This window comes from Sceloporus occidentalis, unplaced genomic scaffold (assembly GCF_023333645.1).
Source record: "Sceloporus occidentalis isolate IW3139 unplaced genomic scaffold, rSceOcc1.0.p SCAF_8, whole genome shotgun sequence".
In the NCBI taxonomy this organism is placed as follows: Eukaryota; Metazoa; Chordata; class Lepidosauria; order Squamata; family Phrynosomatidae; genus Sceloporus; species Sceloporus occidentalis.
The window spans coordinates 23,144,735-23,162,259 of record NW_028316988.1 but is presented as its reverse complement, the minus strand read 5'-3'; the positions used below and the strand labels follow the sequence as shown (position 1 = coordinate 23,162,259).

Below are 17,525 nucleotides of genomic sequence, written 5' to 3'. Positions count from 1 at the left end.
CAGCAGGCAGACCCTTCTCTCTGCTCCCTTGAAAACGTGCAGGGAGTCCTATGGAGGCCACTGGAGTCCAGCAGAGTCTGGACCAGGCTGCCCTTCCTGGCTCTGGCCACCAGAGGGCAGCCTCGCCCCGCAGGAGCCGGGCTTCTCTTTCCTTCCTTCTCTGTCCATAGATGAAACCCAGCAGCAGCAGCACACAAGTCTCTTGCATTGCTTTGAGGACGAAATGGATGGGCTGCATTTATTAATGGCTGGGTTTGTTTTACCTCGTACACAGCGACCCTGCGAGGGAGGCCAGGCAGGCCCTGGTCAGATGCACAGCCGAGAAGAAACGGTAGGGTCACTGCATGGAGAAAATGGCAAAATGCTAACAGGTGACAGAGAAAAGGAAGAATTAACACTTTCTTTTCCTCAGTCTTCTCAAAAATGGAAAAGGGTGCTCGACATGAGGATAACGGAGCGGAGGAATTTCAGCATAGAATAAGTAAAGAGATAGTACAGGAATACCTTGTTAACCTAAACGAATATAAGTCTCCAGGACCAGATGAACTACATCCAAGAGTATTAAAAGAACTGGCAAATGTAATATCGGAGCCATTGGCAATGATCTTTGAGAACTCGCGGAGAACAGAGAAGTCCCAGAAGACAGGAGGAGGGCAAACGTTGTCCCCATCTTCAAAAAGGGGAAGAAAGAGGATCCCAACAATTATCGTCCAGTTAGTCTGACATCAATACCAGGAAAGATTCTAGAGCAGATCATTAAACAGAGAGTCTGTGAACATCTAGAAGGCAATGCCATAATCACAAAAAGCCAACACGGGTTTCAGAGAAAGAAGTCATGCCAGACAAATCTAGTCTCATTTTTTGATAAAATTACCGTCTTGTTAGATGAAGGGAATGCTGTGGATATAGTATATCTTGATTTCAGTAAGGCTTTTGACAGGGTTCCCCATGACATTCTTGCAAACAAGCTTGTAAAATGGGGACTAGACAAGGCAACTGTTACATGGATTTGTAATTGGTTGACTGGCTGAACCCAAAGGGTACTCAACAATGGCACCTTTTCATCTTGGAGAGAAGTGACCAGTGGGGTGTCCAGTGGGGCTTTGTCTTGGGCCCAGGGCTATTCAACATCTTTATCAATGACTTGGATGACAGAATTGGGAGCATACTTATCAAATTTGCAGATGACACCAAATTAGGAGGAATAGCTAATACCCCAGAGGACAGGATCAAAATTCAAATGATCTGAATAGACTAGAAAGCTGGGCCAAAGCTAACAAAATGAATTTCAACAGGGAGAAATGTAAGGTACTGCTTTTAGGGCGGAAAAATAAAATGCACAGATATAGGATGGGTGTCATCTGGTTGAATGAGAGACTTATAAGTGTGAAAGAGATCTGGGAGTCCAAGTAGACCACAAGTTGAAGACGAGTCAACAGTGTGATGCAGCAGCTAAAAAGGCCAATGCGATTTTAGGCTGCATCAATAGAAATATAGTGTCTAGATCAAGGGAAATAATGGTGCCACTATATTCTGCTTTGGTCAGCCCCCCACCTGGAATTCTGTGTCCAGTTCTGGGCCCCACAATTCAAAAAGGAGAAACTGGAGCATGTCCAAAGGAGGGTAAATGGTTAAAGGTCTGGAAACCATGCCCTATAAGGAACAACTCGGGGAGCTAGGGATGTTTAGCCTGGAGAAGAGAAGGTTAAGAGGTGATATGATAGCCCTGTTTAAATACTTGAAGGGATGTCATATTGAGGAGGGAGCAAGCTTGTTTTCTGCTGCTCCAGAGAACATGACACAGTGGAGCAATGGATGCAAGCTGCAGGAAAAGAGATTCCAGCTCAACATTAGGAGGAACTTCCTGAGAGTAAGGGCTGTTTGACAGTGGAACAAACTCTTTCCTTGGAGTATAATGGAGTCTCCCTCCTTAGAGGTCTTTAAGCAGAGGCTGGATGGCCATCTGTCAATGGAGATGCTTTGACTGAGAGTTCCTGCATGGCAGAAGGGGGCTGGACTGGATGGCCTTGAGGTCCCTTCCAACTCTATGATTCTAAGTAGCTGCTAGTAAGCAACTGACCAAAGTGCCCCAATGGCTCTGTCTTGTGGGCAGGTCCTGGGAGAGCCAGGGCCATCCCCAGAAGAGAGAGTGGGTCTGTTGTTTGGGGAGCCCCTGCCTTTGCTTGTCCTTGGCCAGGAGGGCCTCTCCGTCCCAGGCCCCTTTGGTCCCCACTCTTCCTTCCAAGCACCTGGCTGCTCTTGAAGCAGTAGGGCTGGGCAAAGAGGCCCTGGAGCGCCCCCTGGAGCCCCCCAGCCCCGCAGCAGGGCAAGGAAGAAGGCCCCTCCGCATCCCTGGCTGCGAGGCACAAGGACAGAGAGATAGACAGAGAGATGGATGGATGGAGTTTGTGGATGGAGTGCAGCAGCCCTGACCTCCTCGCCCTCTTCGCTCTTTGCCTCACTTTCCCCAGAAACCCAGGGCTTCCTTCCTCTGAAGGGAAGCAGCAGCAGCAGCAGGAGGAGGAGGAGGAGGAGGAGGAGGAAGGCATGAACCGAAACTCCTTGGCTCCCTTCAGAATAAGCCATATCCCCCCCCGCTCCTCAGCCAATCAGGTGCGCCCAGGGGCTCCCTTTGTGCGCGGAGGGCCAATCAGGAGAGGGGGCCCTGCCCGGGGCCCCGCCCCTCCCGGGAGACTATAAAAGGCGCTGTCAGCCGGCGTCCGTTCCCCAGTCTGGCTTTTCAGCAGAAGGAGCAAGAGAGCAGCTGCATCGTCGTCCTGTGGCTCTTGTCTCCTGCATCGCATCCCTGGGATATAATTGCAACGCTTGCATTCCTCCTGATTGGGATTTTGGGGAAGGAAGGAAGGAGAGGCGCCTGGCTCTGATCATCCGCAGTGGATTACAATCGCGAGAGGATGACTCTGGAAGAAGAAGCGGCAGCAGCATCAGTGCCTCTCTGCCCGAAAAGGATGGAGGCCAAAGTGGGCCAAGCCTTGGAGAGGCTCCTGGCCGCAGCCCAGGCTCAGCGATGCCTCACCCTCGGAGTCTACGAAGCGGCGAAGCTCATGAATGCGTGAGTCCTTGGAGGGAGAAGGGAGGAAGGGAGCTGGAAGGAGAGAGAGAAAAGAAGGAAGGAAGGACAGAGAGAGACAGAAAGAAAGAGAGAGAGAGAGAGGAAGGTAGAAGGAGAGAGAGAGAAAAGAAAAGTAGAAGAAGAGAAAGAAAGGGAGGTGTTTGGCTGGAGCGAAGGAGTCCTGTGTCCTTCGGAGGCTGACCTCCTCGGACTGCCCCACTTTTGCTCCTCCTTGGCCCCTTTCCCTGCCTTTTACTCCAGACCCACTGACCCTTGGACTGACCAGCCCTCTTAGCACAGCTCTATCTATCTATCTATCTATCTATCTATCTATCTATCTATCTATCTATTTCTTTGCCAAGAGGAGTGTTGCCCTTGCCTTCCCTGAGGCTGAGAGAGTGTGACTTAGAGAGGTTTCAAGGGCCGCCAAGGCTAAGCCCATTCTTCCATGCAGGAATCCAGGGCCAGCCAGTGGGTCTCCATCTCCTCAGGGTTCCTGCCTTGCTGGGCTGGCCTTTGGCTTCTGAGAGCCATCTATTGGAAGGAGGGGGTCCTGGCTTGGGGCCAAGCAATGCCCTGCAGGAGCCTTAACCTGGCCAAGGGGGGAGGCTTGGTTTGGCTGGCATTCTGCCTCCTTTTGGGCCAGAGAAGGGGTTTCTAACGCTTCGTGCCCCTCTTCTTTCCCTCCCCCTCCAGGGACCCTGACAGCGTGGTGCTCTGCCTGCTGGCCATCGACGAGGAAGACGAGGACGACATTGCCCTCCAGATCCACTTCACCCTCATCCAGGCCTTCTGCTGCAACAACGACATCGACATCCTCCGCGTCTCTGGCATGGAGCGCCTGGCGGCCGTCCTGGGAGAAAGCGGGGCCCAGCCAGGCACCCCCAACGCCAACACTAACGCCAACCCTGTCGGGGAAGCTGAGCCAAAGGACCTCCACTGCATCCTGGTGACGGTGAGTGGCTTTCCTCCTTCCAGCCCCAGGGCAAACATGGCCCTGGCATGGCCGGCATGCCTGGCATGCCAAGGTGTTGACTGTTGGCAGCCTCAGCCCCATTGACCAGGTCACAGGAGAAGGGCTGGACTGTTCTCCGCAGGCAGACAACAGGGAGGAGGAATTTGTGTGGATGAGGGGAGTTTGTGTGTCCAGGAAAGGTGTTTATTTGCCATTTTAATAGAGGCTCCCGAAGCTGAAGCAAAACAAGGTGGACTTTCCTTCAGGGGTGCATCCCCTTCTTTGTCACTGGAAAGAGGGGATCTGTGGGGCTGCAGAGCTTGTATCATGCCCTGGTCCTTGGGAGCATGCAGCCCTTTGTTTTTTGTTATGTATTTTCATGCAAGCCTTAAACTGCAGCCCTTTGGAGGTCAGCAGAAGGTGTTTTGGGTGCCTCCCTCGCCTCATTCCCTTTTTGGCACAGCTGGCAGGAGTGTCCTGCTTTTTCCTTGCAGAAAATAACAAGAGGGTGGTGTTGTTTTTAAGGAGAAGGAGGAGGAGAGCAGGGCTGACGGTGCAAGATCGGAATGTCCTTCCTTCCTTGGTCCGGAGGGAAGAGGAGGGGGAATTCCTGCGGTGCCATTTGCCCCAGGGGCTTCTGGGAGGGAAAGGGCCAAGAATGGGGCTAGCGCTGGATCTGTGGGGAGGCAGGATTGCAGCTCCTTCCGGGAAAATAGAGTAGGCTTTGCAAGAGCAGTCTGTGTGTTTAGAGAGCACTTGCATCACCTTTGAGACTAGCTGGAAGAAAGAGGTTGGCAGCCTGAGCTTTCCTAGAGTCGTAGGTCTACTTCCTCAGATGCATTTGTGCAATGTGTGGGTCATGCTTCTAACTGGTGCTTCCACTTCCCTTCACCCCACAGAACCCGCACACGGAGGGCTGGAAGAGCCAGGGCCTGGCGGAGGTGGCCAGCTACTGCGAGGATTGCCGGGGGAACAACCAGTGGGTGCCCTACGTCTCCCTTCAGGCGCGCTGAGCTCCCAGCCTCCCGCCCACGTCTTCCTGGTTTCGCCAAGAGAAGCAGACAAAGGAGACAACAATGGAAAGGAGGAGGGAGAGGAATGCCCCCTTTTCTTAAAACAAAAACAAATTAAACGAGGCTCAGTCCGTCCGTTCAAGAGAGAGAGAGAGAGAATGAGAGAGAGAGAATGAGAGAGGTGGGGATGACGATGAGTCAGTCCCTGAGAAAGAGACGGATGACGGCCGAGGAGAGGAGGAGGCGGATGCGTCAGCTGATTGCCGAGAAGGAAGAGGAGGCACATGGCTAGCTGCAGCAGGCCCAAACCACATGGGGATGGACCCCTCTCCTTCTGTTTTCCTTTGCAGTGGTGTGTGAAAGCAGAGCAAGCGCTGAAGTGTCAGTGCCCAAGCGGCCTGCCTTTGTAGCTGCCTTCCTCTCCGGAGACTGAGTGCGGCGGCATTTCTCTGCGCGGAAAAGGAATAGGAGAGAAAGAAAAGCCCAAGCGTTTTGCCGTTTTGCCCTCGCTCAGGACTCTTGAAATGGGGAGAGGAAGGAAGAGAGAAGATGTGTCTTCACTATTCTGAGCTTAACGCAGAAATAAAAAGGGACCGACTTCAAAAGACAGCGGCAAATAAACTTTCCTATATGTATATTTTTAACAAAGACTTGGATGCATCGAAGGATTATCTTTTTGAGAGAAAAATCCCACACGCAAACTCACATGCAAATCTTTTAACTTTTTTGCACTCTTAAGACAGATTAAAAATTGGATTTATTCTTCTACCTGATTTGGAAATTACAATAAAAATGTTATATCCTGAAAGTGAAATCCAATGTATTTTCTTTCATTTGCCTTCTTCTTAACATTGCCTTTTCATCTGCAGAAAGCCTTTAAATCCAGTAAAGGCGAGCCAGGGGTTTCTGGAATAGCAATGCACACAACCCCATTAAAATGCACCCTCTATTGGGGCAGCCCTTCCACTTTTTCATCTGCTTTTAAAGTATCCCAATTTCTTGCTTTGTCCTCAGCTTGCTTCCATTGCTGCAAACTGAGTTCAAAGGGCAGAAGCAATTTGCCCTCAGTTGATGAAGGGGAGGGGAGGGAAAGAGCCTTGTCGTTCCCAGGAGGCTCAGGCAAAAGCAAATTGCTGCAGCCTTTCCTAACTCCTTCACTTTCTGCATCGTCAGATACTGCTATCAGGCCCAATGCATTCCGGTTTTCACCTGTGAAACGTTGGAGGGCATGGGAACAGCCTTGTGCCATCCCTTCCATACATGTTCCAACTTCTCATTTTGGTGTGTTTCCTCTTTGCTTTGCAAAAAAGGCAAGAAAAACAATGCTCCGGTTAGTTTCGGGGTGGAGGAAGCAGGAGGGAAGAGCCTGCATGCCAAGCCCAGAGAGTGGGAGCTAGTCTTGCTCCTTTCCCGGCTGATCCCAGCCCAAGAGACTGGCACCTGGCTTCCCTTGGATTGCTTGAGCCTGGGGCCAGGAGCAGGCGGGGTGTGTTCGCTTTCCCCCCAAAAAAACACCTTTGTGGCAGGAAGCCTGTGAAACCCAGGTTCAAACCACAGGGAGGGACACTTAGGAACTACTTGCGTTGTTTATTTCCATTTCCATCCCGGAATTATTTTGCTTTTTCTTCTCACCCCACTGGAAATCCCCATTCTCCTCCAAGGAAGAAAGCTTTAGGTGTTTTTTAAGTGCAGCAGCCTGCCTTGTATTTAGCAGGAGCTGAAACGCTGGTTCTTGGAAATCTCGGGTGGAGGTTTTGCAATGGGCAGAGTGGTCCTGGGTGCAGGTTGGGTTTCCAAAGGGATGGTTGCTAGTCCTTAAGAAGCACAGTCTGTGGGAAGGAAAACTAGCTCTGGAGGGTTGGAAAGTCTTCCTTGTTCCAGGAAAGGATCTGTGGAAAATGATGCAAATATGAGGAATTAATGTCTGTCCCCTGCTATGCAGACAAGCTACTTTGCACACACATCTTCCCCTCCTCCACCTTTGCATTTCCCCGAAAAGCACAAGGATGACATGAAGCCTGCAAAGCAGGGTTGTTGTGTGTTTCCTGCTTTTGGGGCTCCCCCAGCGAGTGTCTATCTTTCCGTTATTCTCTCAATGGCTGGGTTTCAGCTTCTCCCCCTCAAAAGGCGCATGGCTTGGGGTTCCCCACTTGCCTTGATGCTCATGGAGCAAAAACAAAAGCGAGGCGGGGAAGCATGCAACTTTCCTGGCCTCCTTCCTCTCTCTTCTGCGCAGCTTTGAGTGGTGCCTCCCCCACAAAACCACAGGTTTGGCTATCTCGTGGGGAAATGCTTTGCATCACAGACAAGACAGTGGAAACCCCACACACCACATGGCCGACCCACACACAACCCTCGCAAAGGAGTTGGGGGACTGTTCCCCACTTTGCAGACCCAGGGGCTGGAGGGAGAAATGGGTGGGTGCCACTCAGGGGCCCAAAGCCTCAAGCAGATTGGGAGGAAGTGTTGTGTTCTTCAGGATCAAATCAAACCCAGTGTGGGTCAGGAGCAAAGGCTTTGAAAGGGCAAAGGTGAGACACCCACAAGAGAAAGCCACTCCAAATCTGCAGGAGCCGGATAGTGGCCAAAGTCCAAGGAAGGGGATTTTTCCATCTCTCCATCTAGATGGCCGCAAGCTTGGATTGGGGACTTTGTGGCTGAAGTTGTGCAGAGCCACTTTTGTGGTGTTTTTGGGATTCCCTGGGGAGTGTGCCTCATTGGGGCAAAGCCTTGCTTTTCCTTCTGGACTCGGTCTTTGGTCTCTCTTAGCAGACAAGTTTGGCCACTTTTCCTTCAGACCCCATCTCCTGAAGGAAAATGCAACTGGGGCAGGCTTCTTTTTGGGGGGAAGGAGAGTGGCCTGATTTTGCCAATAACTAACCGATTTTGAGAATGAAAACAGACCAAGCTCACCCCTTTGCCAGATGCCCCTGCAGCTGGGGCCAGATGTTTAGTTTTTGTTTTCTAAGTACAGGAATAAAAATGAAGTTCCAGGTTTCTGTGCTGCAGTGCCAGAAATCTGCGAAAGACAGAAGAATTTAATTGTGCAGAAAGTTGTGTGGAAAGTGCCCATCCATGGGACAGGTCCCTCTTTTGCTAACCAAACAAGACCTTTGCTCTCCTCAGCCGGTTTCACATCAGCAGAGGAGGGAGAAAGGCTCCTATCTTTTGGTGTTTGGACACACTGCCGCCGCTGCCTCTTGCTCTTCTGGCTTTGAAAGGAGGAAAATTACAAAAGCGCTTGGGGTTTTCCCCTGAGCCAGAAATGCAGACGGCAAAGGCAGGAGGTTTTATTGGAGTGCCAAGGCAGGGTTTGAGCAGGAAGGCCACTGAATAGGTCAGAACCGGGAAAGGGCTATGCAAATATGCAGCTGGCTGCCTGAAACAAGCAAGGACCAGGCTGGGGAAAATCCTCTTCTGTGTGTCTGTGTCTTTGGATAATAGTTCCCTGACTTGTAGGAGACGTCTTCCACAAAAGGACATTTCCAGGGCCTTCGGGGGCCTGGTTGGGTTGGTCATTCAGGCACAGAGGCCAGGCTCCCAGGGCTGGTCTGGATTCTGGAAAGACCACTAGACCTACTGGCCCACAGAGCCTCCTTCTCCAGGGGAAGCTTACCTGCAAATAAATATCAGTCACTTGGGGTCAAGAAACGGCAGGGAATTTCTGCACTGCTCCTGGGTTACTGAACAAGCCACTTGGCTGGCCACTGGATGCTATGGGATGGTGGCTTCCAAGAAGACAAAGTGTCGGCATACTTGGACAATGGCTCCCAATGGCCAGGTCATTCCTCTCCTTTCACCAACAATTTCTTTTTTTGGGGGGGGGATATATTGCTTGACTTCCCCTGAGACAAGACTCAGGCAACTAGCCCCCAAATACATGGGCAGAAATAAAGATAAATATTTCTCCTTGGTGGCAGGGGAGGGAGGGTACAGTCCAATGCACTTCAGTGCTGTTCAGGTAGCCATAATGCACCCCTGTGAAGATCCTATCAAGACATGCCTCTTAGGTAGAAGACGTCTGTCTTTAATGGTGGCTTCCCAGCGGCAGGAAGTGTGTCACTCCAAGGGCGGCTCTTGCGCCAGAGACACACAGGCAGCCCTTACGTATCACAAAAACAGGCATTTCACACCATTTTCATGGGCAATGAATGCAGCCAGAGTCCTAGGTCCCCCCCCAAAAAAGAAGGGACTCTTCTCCCTTCAGCTCCTTTAGAGTCACAGCTTTTTGCTCTTGCCTGACCAGCCTTATCTAAACATCACCTGCGCCATTGGTTTTTGCAGAAGTGATTGTTTGCTTTTCTAACTCACTGCCCAGGACATATTTAATTAACTGCTTATCAATGTTGCTTAGAAAACCACAAACAAGAACAGCTTTTGAAGACTCCTTACAGGAAGAAAAAAGAAGCAAGATAAGCTTTGCAAGAACTGGAGGGCAATGAAGTTGTTTTGGACTGCAACCTCATCAGACCCCCTTCGCCAGCAGAAACAGCAGTGAAGAAGAATCTCTTTTACTTTCAAATAATAATAATAATAATAATAATAATAATAATAATAATAATAGCTGTAGTCTGGCCACATTTGGAGGCCCACTCTCTTGGTCCAAAAGATTAACATGATAGATTTAGGTTTCATCCAGAGCAACTGCTGTGGAGAGAAAGGCAGACAACCTGGGAATGTCATGTCCCTCCAGATTGCATGGCACAATTTTGGGGGAAAGGTTTCTTTTGGACACTACAGGACCCAGAATCCCCAGCCAGGCTAGGCACCTCAGTCGCTTTCTCAAGCGCTGCCAGAATGAACAGGAGGGTTTTCCTTATCTGCCTCCGTCCTTTATTTGTAAATTAAACAAGGGAAAGGGAGAGCAGAGCCAGGCATTTTGGGGACATCTGTGGTCATAAATGGTGTTTAATTTGCAGATATTGTGTTTAATGTGTAATCCGCCTTAAGGGCAGGCAATTAAGAGCAGCAACAATAGCAACAGTCGCATTGAAGGCTCTTCAGATGTGTTTCGATAAATAAATGGAGGCACTTAGCGTGAGACAACACAGAAGACATGAACAGCAAAAACATCACACTTTGCAAAAATAAATTGTTAAAAATAGCTCACTTAGCATTCCTCTGTTATGGTTTCCACCATGACAGGATGGACTACAACTCCCATCATGATACTGCCAGGTGGGAGATTTCAGGGGGATTGTAGTCCAACTCAGATGGAGGATTGGGAAAGGTCAGTGGGGTCCTTTGGTTTGGACTTCAGCTACCAGAACTCCTGACTGTTGACCAAGCTGGCCGGGGCTTCTGGGAACTGAAGTCCAAAACTCTTGGAAGACTATGTTTGAGAACCCTGCTTTAGAAGGACCAAGGCGACCAAGGAGGGATGGTTTCCTATGTCCAGAAGCAAAGACTTCTAGTGCCCCTCCGGTGCTGGTCCACCTTACACTGCTGAGCTTTCCTTCCTTCCAGAGTGGCACCTCCAGCATCCCTGGCCTTGCGCATGTTCAGAATCCAAAGACATAATGGCAATGTTCATCTGTGGAATCAGTATGCAGAGAGATTGCGTGGCTCCTCTGAGACTCACTGAAAGAAAGACATTGGCAGCAGGAGTTTTCCTAGACTAAAGATGCTTCTGAGGAAGTAGACTGAAGTCCAGGGAAGCCCATGCTGCCAACATCTTTCTTTCAGCCAGCCTCAAAGGTGCTGCAATATCTCTCTACACAGCATCATCATCATCATCATCATTATTATTATTGCATCTAAACGCACCTAAAGAAGTAGATTGAAGTCTAGGAACTTCTTTCCTTCCATTAGTTTCAAAGGGGCTACAAGATCTCTCTACATACTGATTCTACAGACCAACAGAGCTATATCTTTAAATAATAATAATAATAATAATATGCATCTGAGGAAGTAGACTGAAGTCTAGGAAAGCTCATGCTTTCAAAGGTGCTGCCAGGTTTCTCTATGTACTTGTGCACGTTGTGTTTGTGTGTGCAGCTGTGTGTTGCAACAACCCCCCCTTCCTTTTGCAATCACCTTCCCTGTTGACGATGGCATCAGAGTCAGCAAAACAACCAGCCATGTTTTTCTCCAATGAGTCCAACTTCCTGGAAGGCGGAGGTAAAACAGAGGCCAGGAGGGTGACATTGGCACATGGCTGCACCGAGAGAGGCATTGGCAAAGGATGATCCAGGCGTCCCAGCCCTGGCCTTCCTCCTGGAAGCTCCTGCAAAGGGCTGCATGAGAGGCAGGGATGGGGCTGCGGAAGAGGAAGGGGAGACAGGGGCTGGGACAATGCTGGGCCTGATGCCGGATTGGGGCCTGCCAGGCAGCTGCTGAAAATGCCCAGAAAAGTTATGTTCAGCTGTATCCACACTGGAGAAATAACCCTGTTTGGTACTACTTTACTGCCCTGGTTCGAGGCTATGGAATTCTGGGAGTTGGAGTATGTTGTGGGGCCCAGAGCGGAGCTCCGCTCTGGGCCCACAACAAACTCCAACTCCCAGAATTCCATAGCTTTGAACCAGGATGCTGAAAAGTGGTGCCAAACCAGGTTATTTCTCTCCAGTGTGGTTGCAGCCCCTTCCATTTATTATTCCTCTAGCAATGATGGGAGACTTCCAGGGACCACATGGGCATGAATGCATGCATGCATGTGTGCAGAAAGAAGCATGGATGCCCTGCTTTGGGTGCCCTTCCAGGGCCATCCCTCTGTGAGTTCCTGAAAGAACAGCCCTCCTGTCCCTTCCAGTCCCTCCCAGCTGGGGCCAGATCAGGGCCAGAGCCAGGGGCCGAGGGGAGCTGAGGACAGGAGCATGGATGGGGCCAGGCCTGTCCTGTTCCCTTCTCCTTTCTCTGCCTTTGGCTGTTCCCTGCAAAAGGTTCTCGGTGTTCCTGCCCTGGGATGTCCTCTTCCCCTCCAGCCCTGGCCCTGCCCTTGCAGCACACCTGGCCGCTTGCGGGAGAAGGGCCCTGGGTGTGAAACCTGGGTCCCTTTTGCACCCTCCCCAAATACCCCCTGGAACCAGAGCAGCCAGAGGCTCTTTCAGACCCAAGAGCGTGGTGCTTGCCCTCAAATGCCAAACCAAAAGTGGGCCTTTTCAGAAAGTTCATTCTGTCCAGGCCAGAGAGGAGGAGGAAGGCAGGCTCTTTGCTTGCCTCCCTCCCTGCAGCTTTTCCAAAACAAGGCGGGATGGAAAGCACCCAGATGAAATAATAATATCTGAGCCGTGGAAAATAAAAGAGGGAAAGGAAAACAGCCAGTTTTTTTCCTCCGGCATTTTGCTCCGAAACCTCAAATGCCACCGGTTGCAATGTTTTTATTCCAGTGCAGAGAGGAAAAAGCACACCAAAATATATGTGGGTTTGGTCCCAGCTGCAGACAAGGGCAGCACTAGGCAAGGGCGAAAGGACTGGGCTGCTCCCTTTTTATTTTCAAAGTATTGTTTTTAAAAGGACTGTCTGGAGGAAGATGTCACGGCCGGAGGGCCTTATTTAAAATAAAATAAAATAAAATAAAATACTATTTTGTCCACTGTTCCCGACCCAAAATGCTTCCAAAAAGAGTTGGGCCACATTCCCTTTGGAAGAGGCAGACTCCCCTTGGACTGCGTTCGGTGAAGTCCTGGGATTTGCAGTTTAGGGAGGTGTACTTTGAATCCCCAGCCTTGCTAACTTCAAATCCCAGCATTCCCACATTCCAAGGGCAATCATGGTGCCAGAAGCGGTTGCATCCATCAGCCTCCAGCCCTTTTAGGCCCCAATCCACCTGAGCCCCGGCCTCCTCTTGAGCAGCTTTTTAAATATGCGTTCTGACAGCAGCTGCTGTTTTAATCATTTTGGGGCTGCTGTTTTTGGCGGATTGCGCTTTTTGTTGTTCTAAATGTTCAGTTTTGCAAGGCTGCCTTGAGGGGAAGGCTTTGACTCTGCAGAGTTGCCAGATAAACACAGAGAAAGAGCAAATGGCTGCTAGTCTGCAGAAACCAACTCATTTCTGGCTGCTTTTAAGGCTGGAAAGAGGTGCCCACGACTGCAAGGCCTTGGCAACTTTTCTCCCAAGCCTGAAAAAAGGGCCACTGGTTTCTGCAGATCCAAGCTCTGTGCAAATAAAAGCAGCTTCTGGGCACAAGGCCTTTTTCACGCTGGAGGGGAATGAAGACCTTGCCAGTGACCCCCCTGCAGATATCCCTTTGTATTTATTCTTAAATGAGAGGATTGCTTTCCCATCCTGATGTATCTAGCCTTGTACTAAACAAAGGCCACCCCTGTGCATGTGCAGAGTGCATTCTTACAAGTGCACACTTGCTCAGGGACAGATGATAGGCATATTTGGGGTGAGGCTGGGAAATCGGGCTTCAACATTTGCAGGGAACGCAGACTTCAACACAGTCTTGCAGGGTCAGGATTGGATCCCAGGACCTTGGAGAGGGTCCCATGGGTCACTCCTTGATCCATGCACTGAGCCACCCTGCCTTCTCTCTCCCAACATTTCACAGACGTGGAAACTGGGACACAAGTAGCCAAGTGACCTCAGCGTGTGGTCAAGATGACAAAAGTCACTGATGGGGGAAAATGCGCAGATCAGGAGATGTTGCAGCAGTGTGCTTTTGCTTGAGTTTGCAGGGCATTTGCAGAGCATGATCCTGCTCTTCCTCTCCTCTCTTCTCCTTCCTGCTGAGATAATGAAGTAAGCTAGAGAGGAAGAGGGGGGAAAGTAGGAGGAACTGGGGCATTTCAAAAGCAGCTGACCAAGTGGGATGGCACAAACTGGGAGAGTTGGAGGGCATGCTATGGCCCCTTTGTGCAAAAGACCCAATGCTTTTTGAATCTTTGGGGTTTTTTTGGGAGCTACAAAGGGAGGGAGAGAATTCTTGCCCTGCTGCTATACATAGCCTCTCCAAATATAAAAATAGCTGGAAAAGTATGCAAGGTGGATCACGCCAGGCGCCTTTCTCCTTTTGCAGCTGTGGCTTTTATCTCTTTCCGAAGGAGGAAGGCCCAGAGCAAACAAGCAAGGAAGCCTAAAAACAGATTCCTGGAGGAGGAACTGCAGAAGAAGGAGAGATAAACCCCAAAAGGGCAAGGAAGGGAGCCAGGCCCCAGATCCAGTCCGGCTGGCCCCTTATCACCCCTGATCCAGGCTGCCACGGATGGAGGCCACGCTGAGCCACAAATGGCCTTCAAGGACGGGAGGGAAAGGCAGCCACGGAGTTTAATGGTGGCATTGTAATGATACCCAGCTGGGCTGCGTTTTGGAGAACTCTGTACGCAGCTCCTGATGACTTATTATAGAGCTTTTATTGGCACTTTAAAAATATATTATTAGCATCGCTTCTACCCCACCTTTTCCCCAAAAGCATTATGTGCGAATGAAAGGAAACAAAATACAGTGAAAACACGAGAAAGGTCAAAACGGAACTAAACCATCGGCAACATTGAAAGCAACACTCCTCAGCTAAGAATAATGGAACAAAAACACACACAGGACAATTAAACCAATACGAGTTGTGTACAAATTGTGCAGATTATATGATTGTAGTGGGTAGCAATTATTATGGTTGTTGTTTGTTGTCAAGTCAACCTAGGCGTGTGTGTGTGTGTGTTTTAGAATGATTAACAAACAGGTTTATATTTAGGATCATATTAGCAAAATGTTTTGGGTCATTCCTTCTTCAGTTACTCAAAATAAAAGTGGCCTGTGTCAAAGAAGGCATTTTGGAACAAGAGAATTAATGCTCTCTGTATTTTGCAGCTGTATTCATACAAAGTTCTGCTTGACAATCCATTGACAGTAAATGTGTATTTCAGGGATTGACTGCATCTTTCGGGGATCCAGAAAAGACGGGAGAAGTGTTGTTTTTCTGCTTTTAAGGCTTCTGGTCCTCATGGATGCAAAGGGAGGCTTTGCTCCTGAGTGCCCTCAATTCACCTGCAAAAGGTGAATGATGCCAAGAGTATGCAAACCTGTTTGACTTGCCCCCGATAAATGGGACTTTGCCACATGGCCATTGTTTTTCTCTCTGTTTGTTTTTGAAAACAAGGCTTTCTGAGTCACTCTTGTGATTTAGAAAAGAAAGACATAAACATACACAGCCCTGGGATCTCTCACTCCAGAGCGCTATAAATAAAGTCTCCCCTTGAATCCTTGGCCAAGAAGGACACAATCCTGGTCTGAGCTCTTTGCTTGTGATGTGTTTGATATTATTATTATTATTATTATTATTATTATTATTATTATTATTATTCTTTATGTATATAGTGCTGTAGATTTACACAATTGCAATGCATATTGTTGTTATTTAATATTATTTTTAATATTTAATGCAGCACAATAGTTAATGCATAATGACGATGATGATGATGATGACAATTAAAACTAATAATGGCTGAATGGAGCCCACAGGAAGAAGACCCTTTTACTCAGAAGAAAGCGCTGAGCTCCAAAAGGGATTTCTGGCTTGCAGCCCGAACTCTCGTAAACAAATCTGGGGCTGAGCTTATTCCGCAAAGAGTCATTTCCCTTTGGAAATACGATGCTGTGGTTGCTCAAACTTGTCCCTTCCCCAGTGAAAGGTGGCCAGGAGGGAGGCTGGGATTGGGGCCAAGGCAATTCTTCCCCTGGCAGCCTGCCAGCCAGCCACCAGTTTGCCCAGTAGAACCAGTTCCTTGGCAGGTGGCACGGCATAGGAGAGCTGCCAGGGGCTGTGGCACGCCACCGGATTTCCGTCTGGGAGTGGCAGTGGGCAGGTGAGCGGCTGGAGCAACGTGAGGATTGGGCGTGGGCCGGGGAAAAGAGGCCACCGAGGATGGGCCACTGGCCGCCTTCCAGTCTGGGCCAAGAGAAGAGCTCTCTTGCCCACTGGTTAGCATGGCTAAAAACTGGCCTGGCAGAGAGGGACAGTGTCCAAGGTGGTGCTCTCACCCTGAGATTCCTCCCTTCCAGGTCCCTGACTCCATAAAACCTGAACACAGAACATATTCTCACAAAGTTCAGATGGAGTACTTCCAAATAAGCATGAGCAACGGATGAGTTTCCTCTCTTGCTGCTGAACTTAGGGGCATCGTTATATTTCTTTGGCAGGGAGAGCATGGGAATGGCTTTTTGAGCAGGATGGGAACGCTATCCATAAGCGCTCCCCCCCCCAATTCTTGGGAAGGAGGCCCAGACCTCTGCCGCCTCCTCCTCCTCCTCCTTCTTTTCCTCCTTTCTCTCCTTCTCCTTCTCCTTTGGCCATGTGAATGCTGACTCAGGGCTTCCCAGACATAAAACGTTGAGTAACCTTTCCTCCTCCTCCTTCGCTGCAAAGAGGCCTTTGGAGCAGGATCCCAGTGCAAGGGTCAAGGGTCCAGCAGCTGGAGAGGGCAGAGGCCTGATGATGCCCTTGAGGTGGTTCCTGCCCTCCCGGGTCTCTCTCTGGCCCCTTACTGACCATCATCACCCTGGCTCCAAATGGGAATTTCATGAGAGTAATAACCCCCCTTCCAGAGTGCAAAAGGTCTTTGGGGTAAACATGCGCAGGGTCCAACGGAAATGCTGCTAGACGCAGACAGGGCCAGGTGAATCTGGCAGGCTCCTGTTTTCGAAAGGGCAGCAGCCAGGCCTGGTTTGCTAGATTTCTCCAAAGTAAGGGCCCAAAAAGATAGGCCAAAATAAAGCTGCTTCGGGTAGGGATGCCATATCCCGGTGGCCGCCGGGAAAATCCCGCTTTTGGGGGCCCCTCCCGGTCCCGGTCCGATTTGGCTCCCAGCCATGCATTGGTCCTGGTTCGAGGCCCGCTCCTGTGGCCATTGCCGCTGCTGCTAATGCGGCTGGCCGCGGCGCCAACCCACCCCCTTCTTCCCTTCCTTTGACTGGTGAGCAGTGCCAACCCACCTCTTCCTCCCACTCCACCTTCCTCCTCCTTCTCAGTGGCAGCAGTGCCACGGCCACTGCCGCGCCTCTGGCGCCAGGGCCAGGGCTTTCCCGCCCACACACGCGGGGGGTTCTAAAGCAGGAGCTTGTCCCCTGCTTTCGCCAGCCGGCCATTGGCCAGCTGGCCAAAGGGGATGGGCTCCTCAGTGTGCGCCACCCGGGCTTCAGCAGGGGCCAGCGGCAGCGATCGCGGTGGGCCCCCGCGTGCCTTCCTGGCCTTTAAGGAGGCCTGGGACTCCTTAAAGGCCAGGGAAGAGGGAGGAGGCCGGCCGGGATCGCGGCGATTGCAGCCGGCCCCCGCTCTCCTTCCTGGCTTCTAAGGAGGCCTCGGTCTCCTCAGAGGCCAGGAAGGAGGGACACTTTTTTTTGTAGGACACTTTTTTTATTAAATGGAAGACGCCCCGTGCCCCTTCCTGGCCTCTAAGGAGGCCTTGGTCTCCTTAGAGGCCGGGAAGGGGCGTGGGGTGTCCTCTATTATATAAAAGTGTCCTACATTTGAAAATGTTGTCCTACGTTTGTCCCGGTTTGGCGGTCCTGATGTATGGCAACCCTAGCTTCGGGTCACTTTGGAGG

General features: G+C 50.4%; 1 protein-coding gene across 1 annotated transcript; it reads left to right on the top strand.

The window, feature by feature from the left end:
• Positions 1-2,739: 2,739 nt before the first annotated feature.
• LOC149308230 (growth arrest and DNA damage-inducible protein GADD45 beta-like) lies at positions 2,740-5,855 on the top strand. Its single transcript, XM_089535364.1, has 3 exons — positions 2,740-3,073; positions 3,770-4,028; positions 4,928-5,855. Exons 1-3 carry the CDS (start codon positions 2,916-2,918, stop codon positions 5,039-5,041), a joined length of 531 nt encoding a protein of 176 aa, XP_089391490.1. The 5' UTR covers positions 2,740-2,915; the 3' UTR covers positions 5,042-5,855.
• Positions 5,856-17,525: the final 11,670 nt, after the last annotated feature.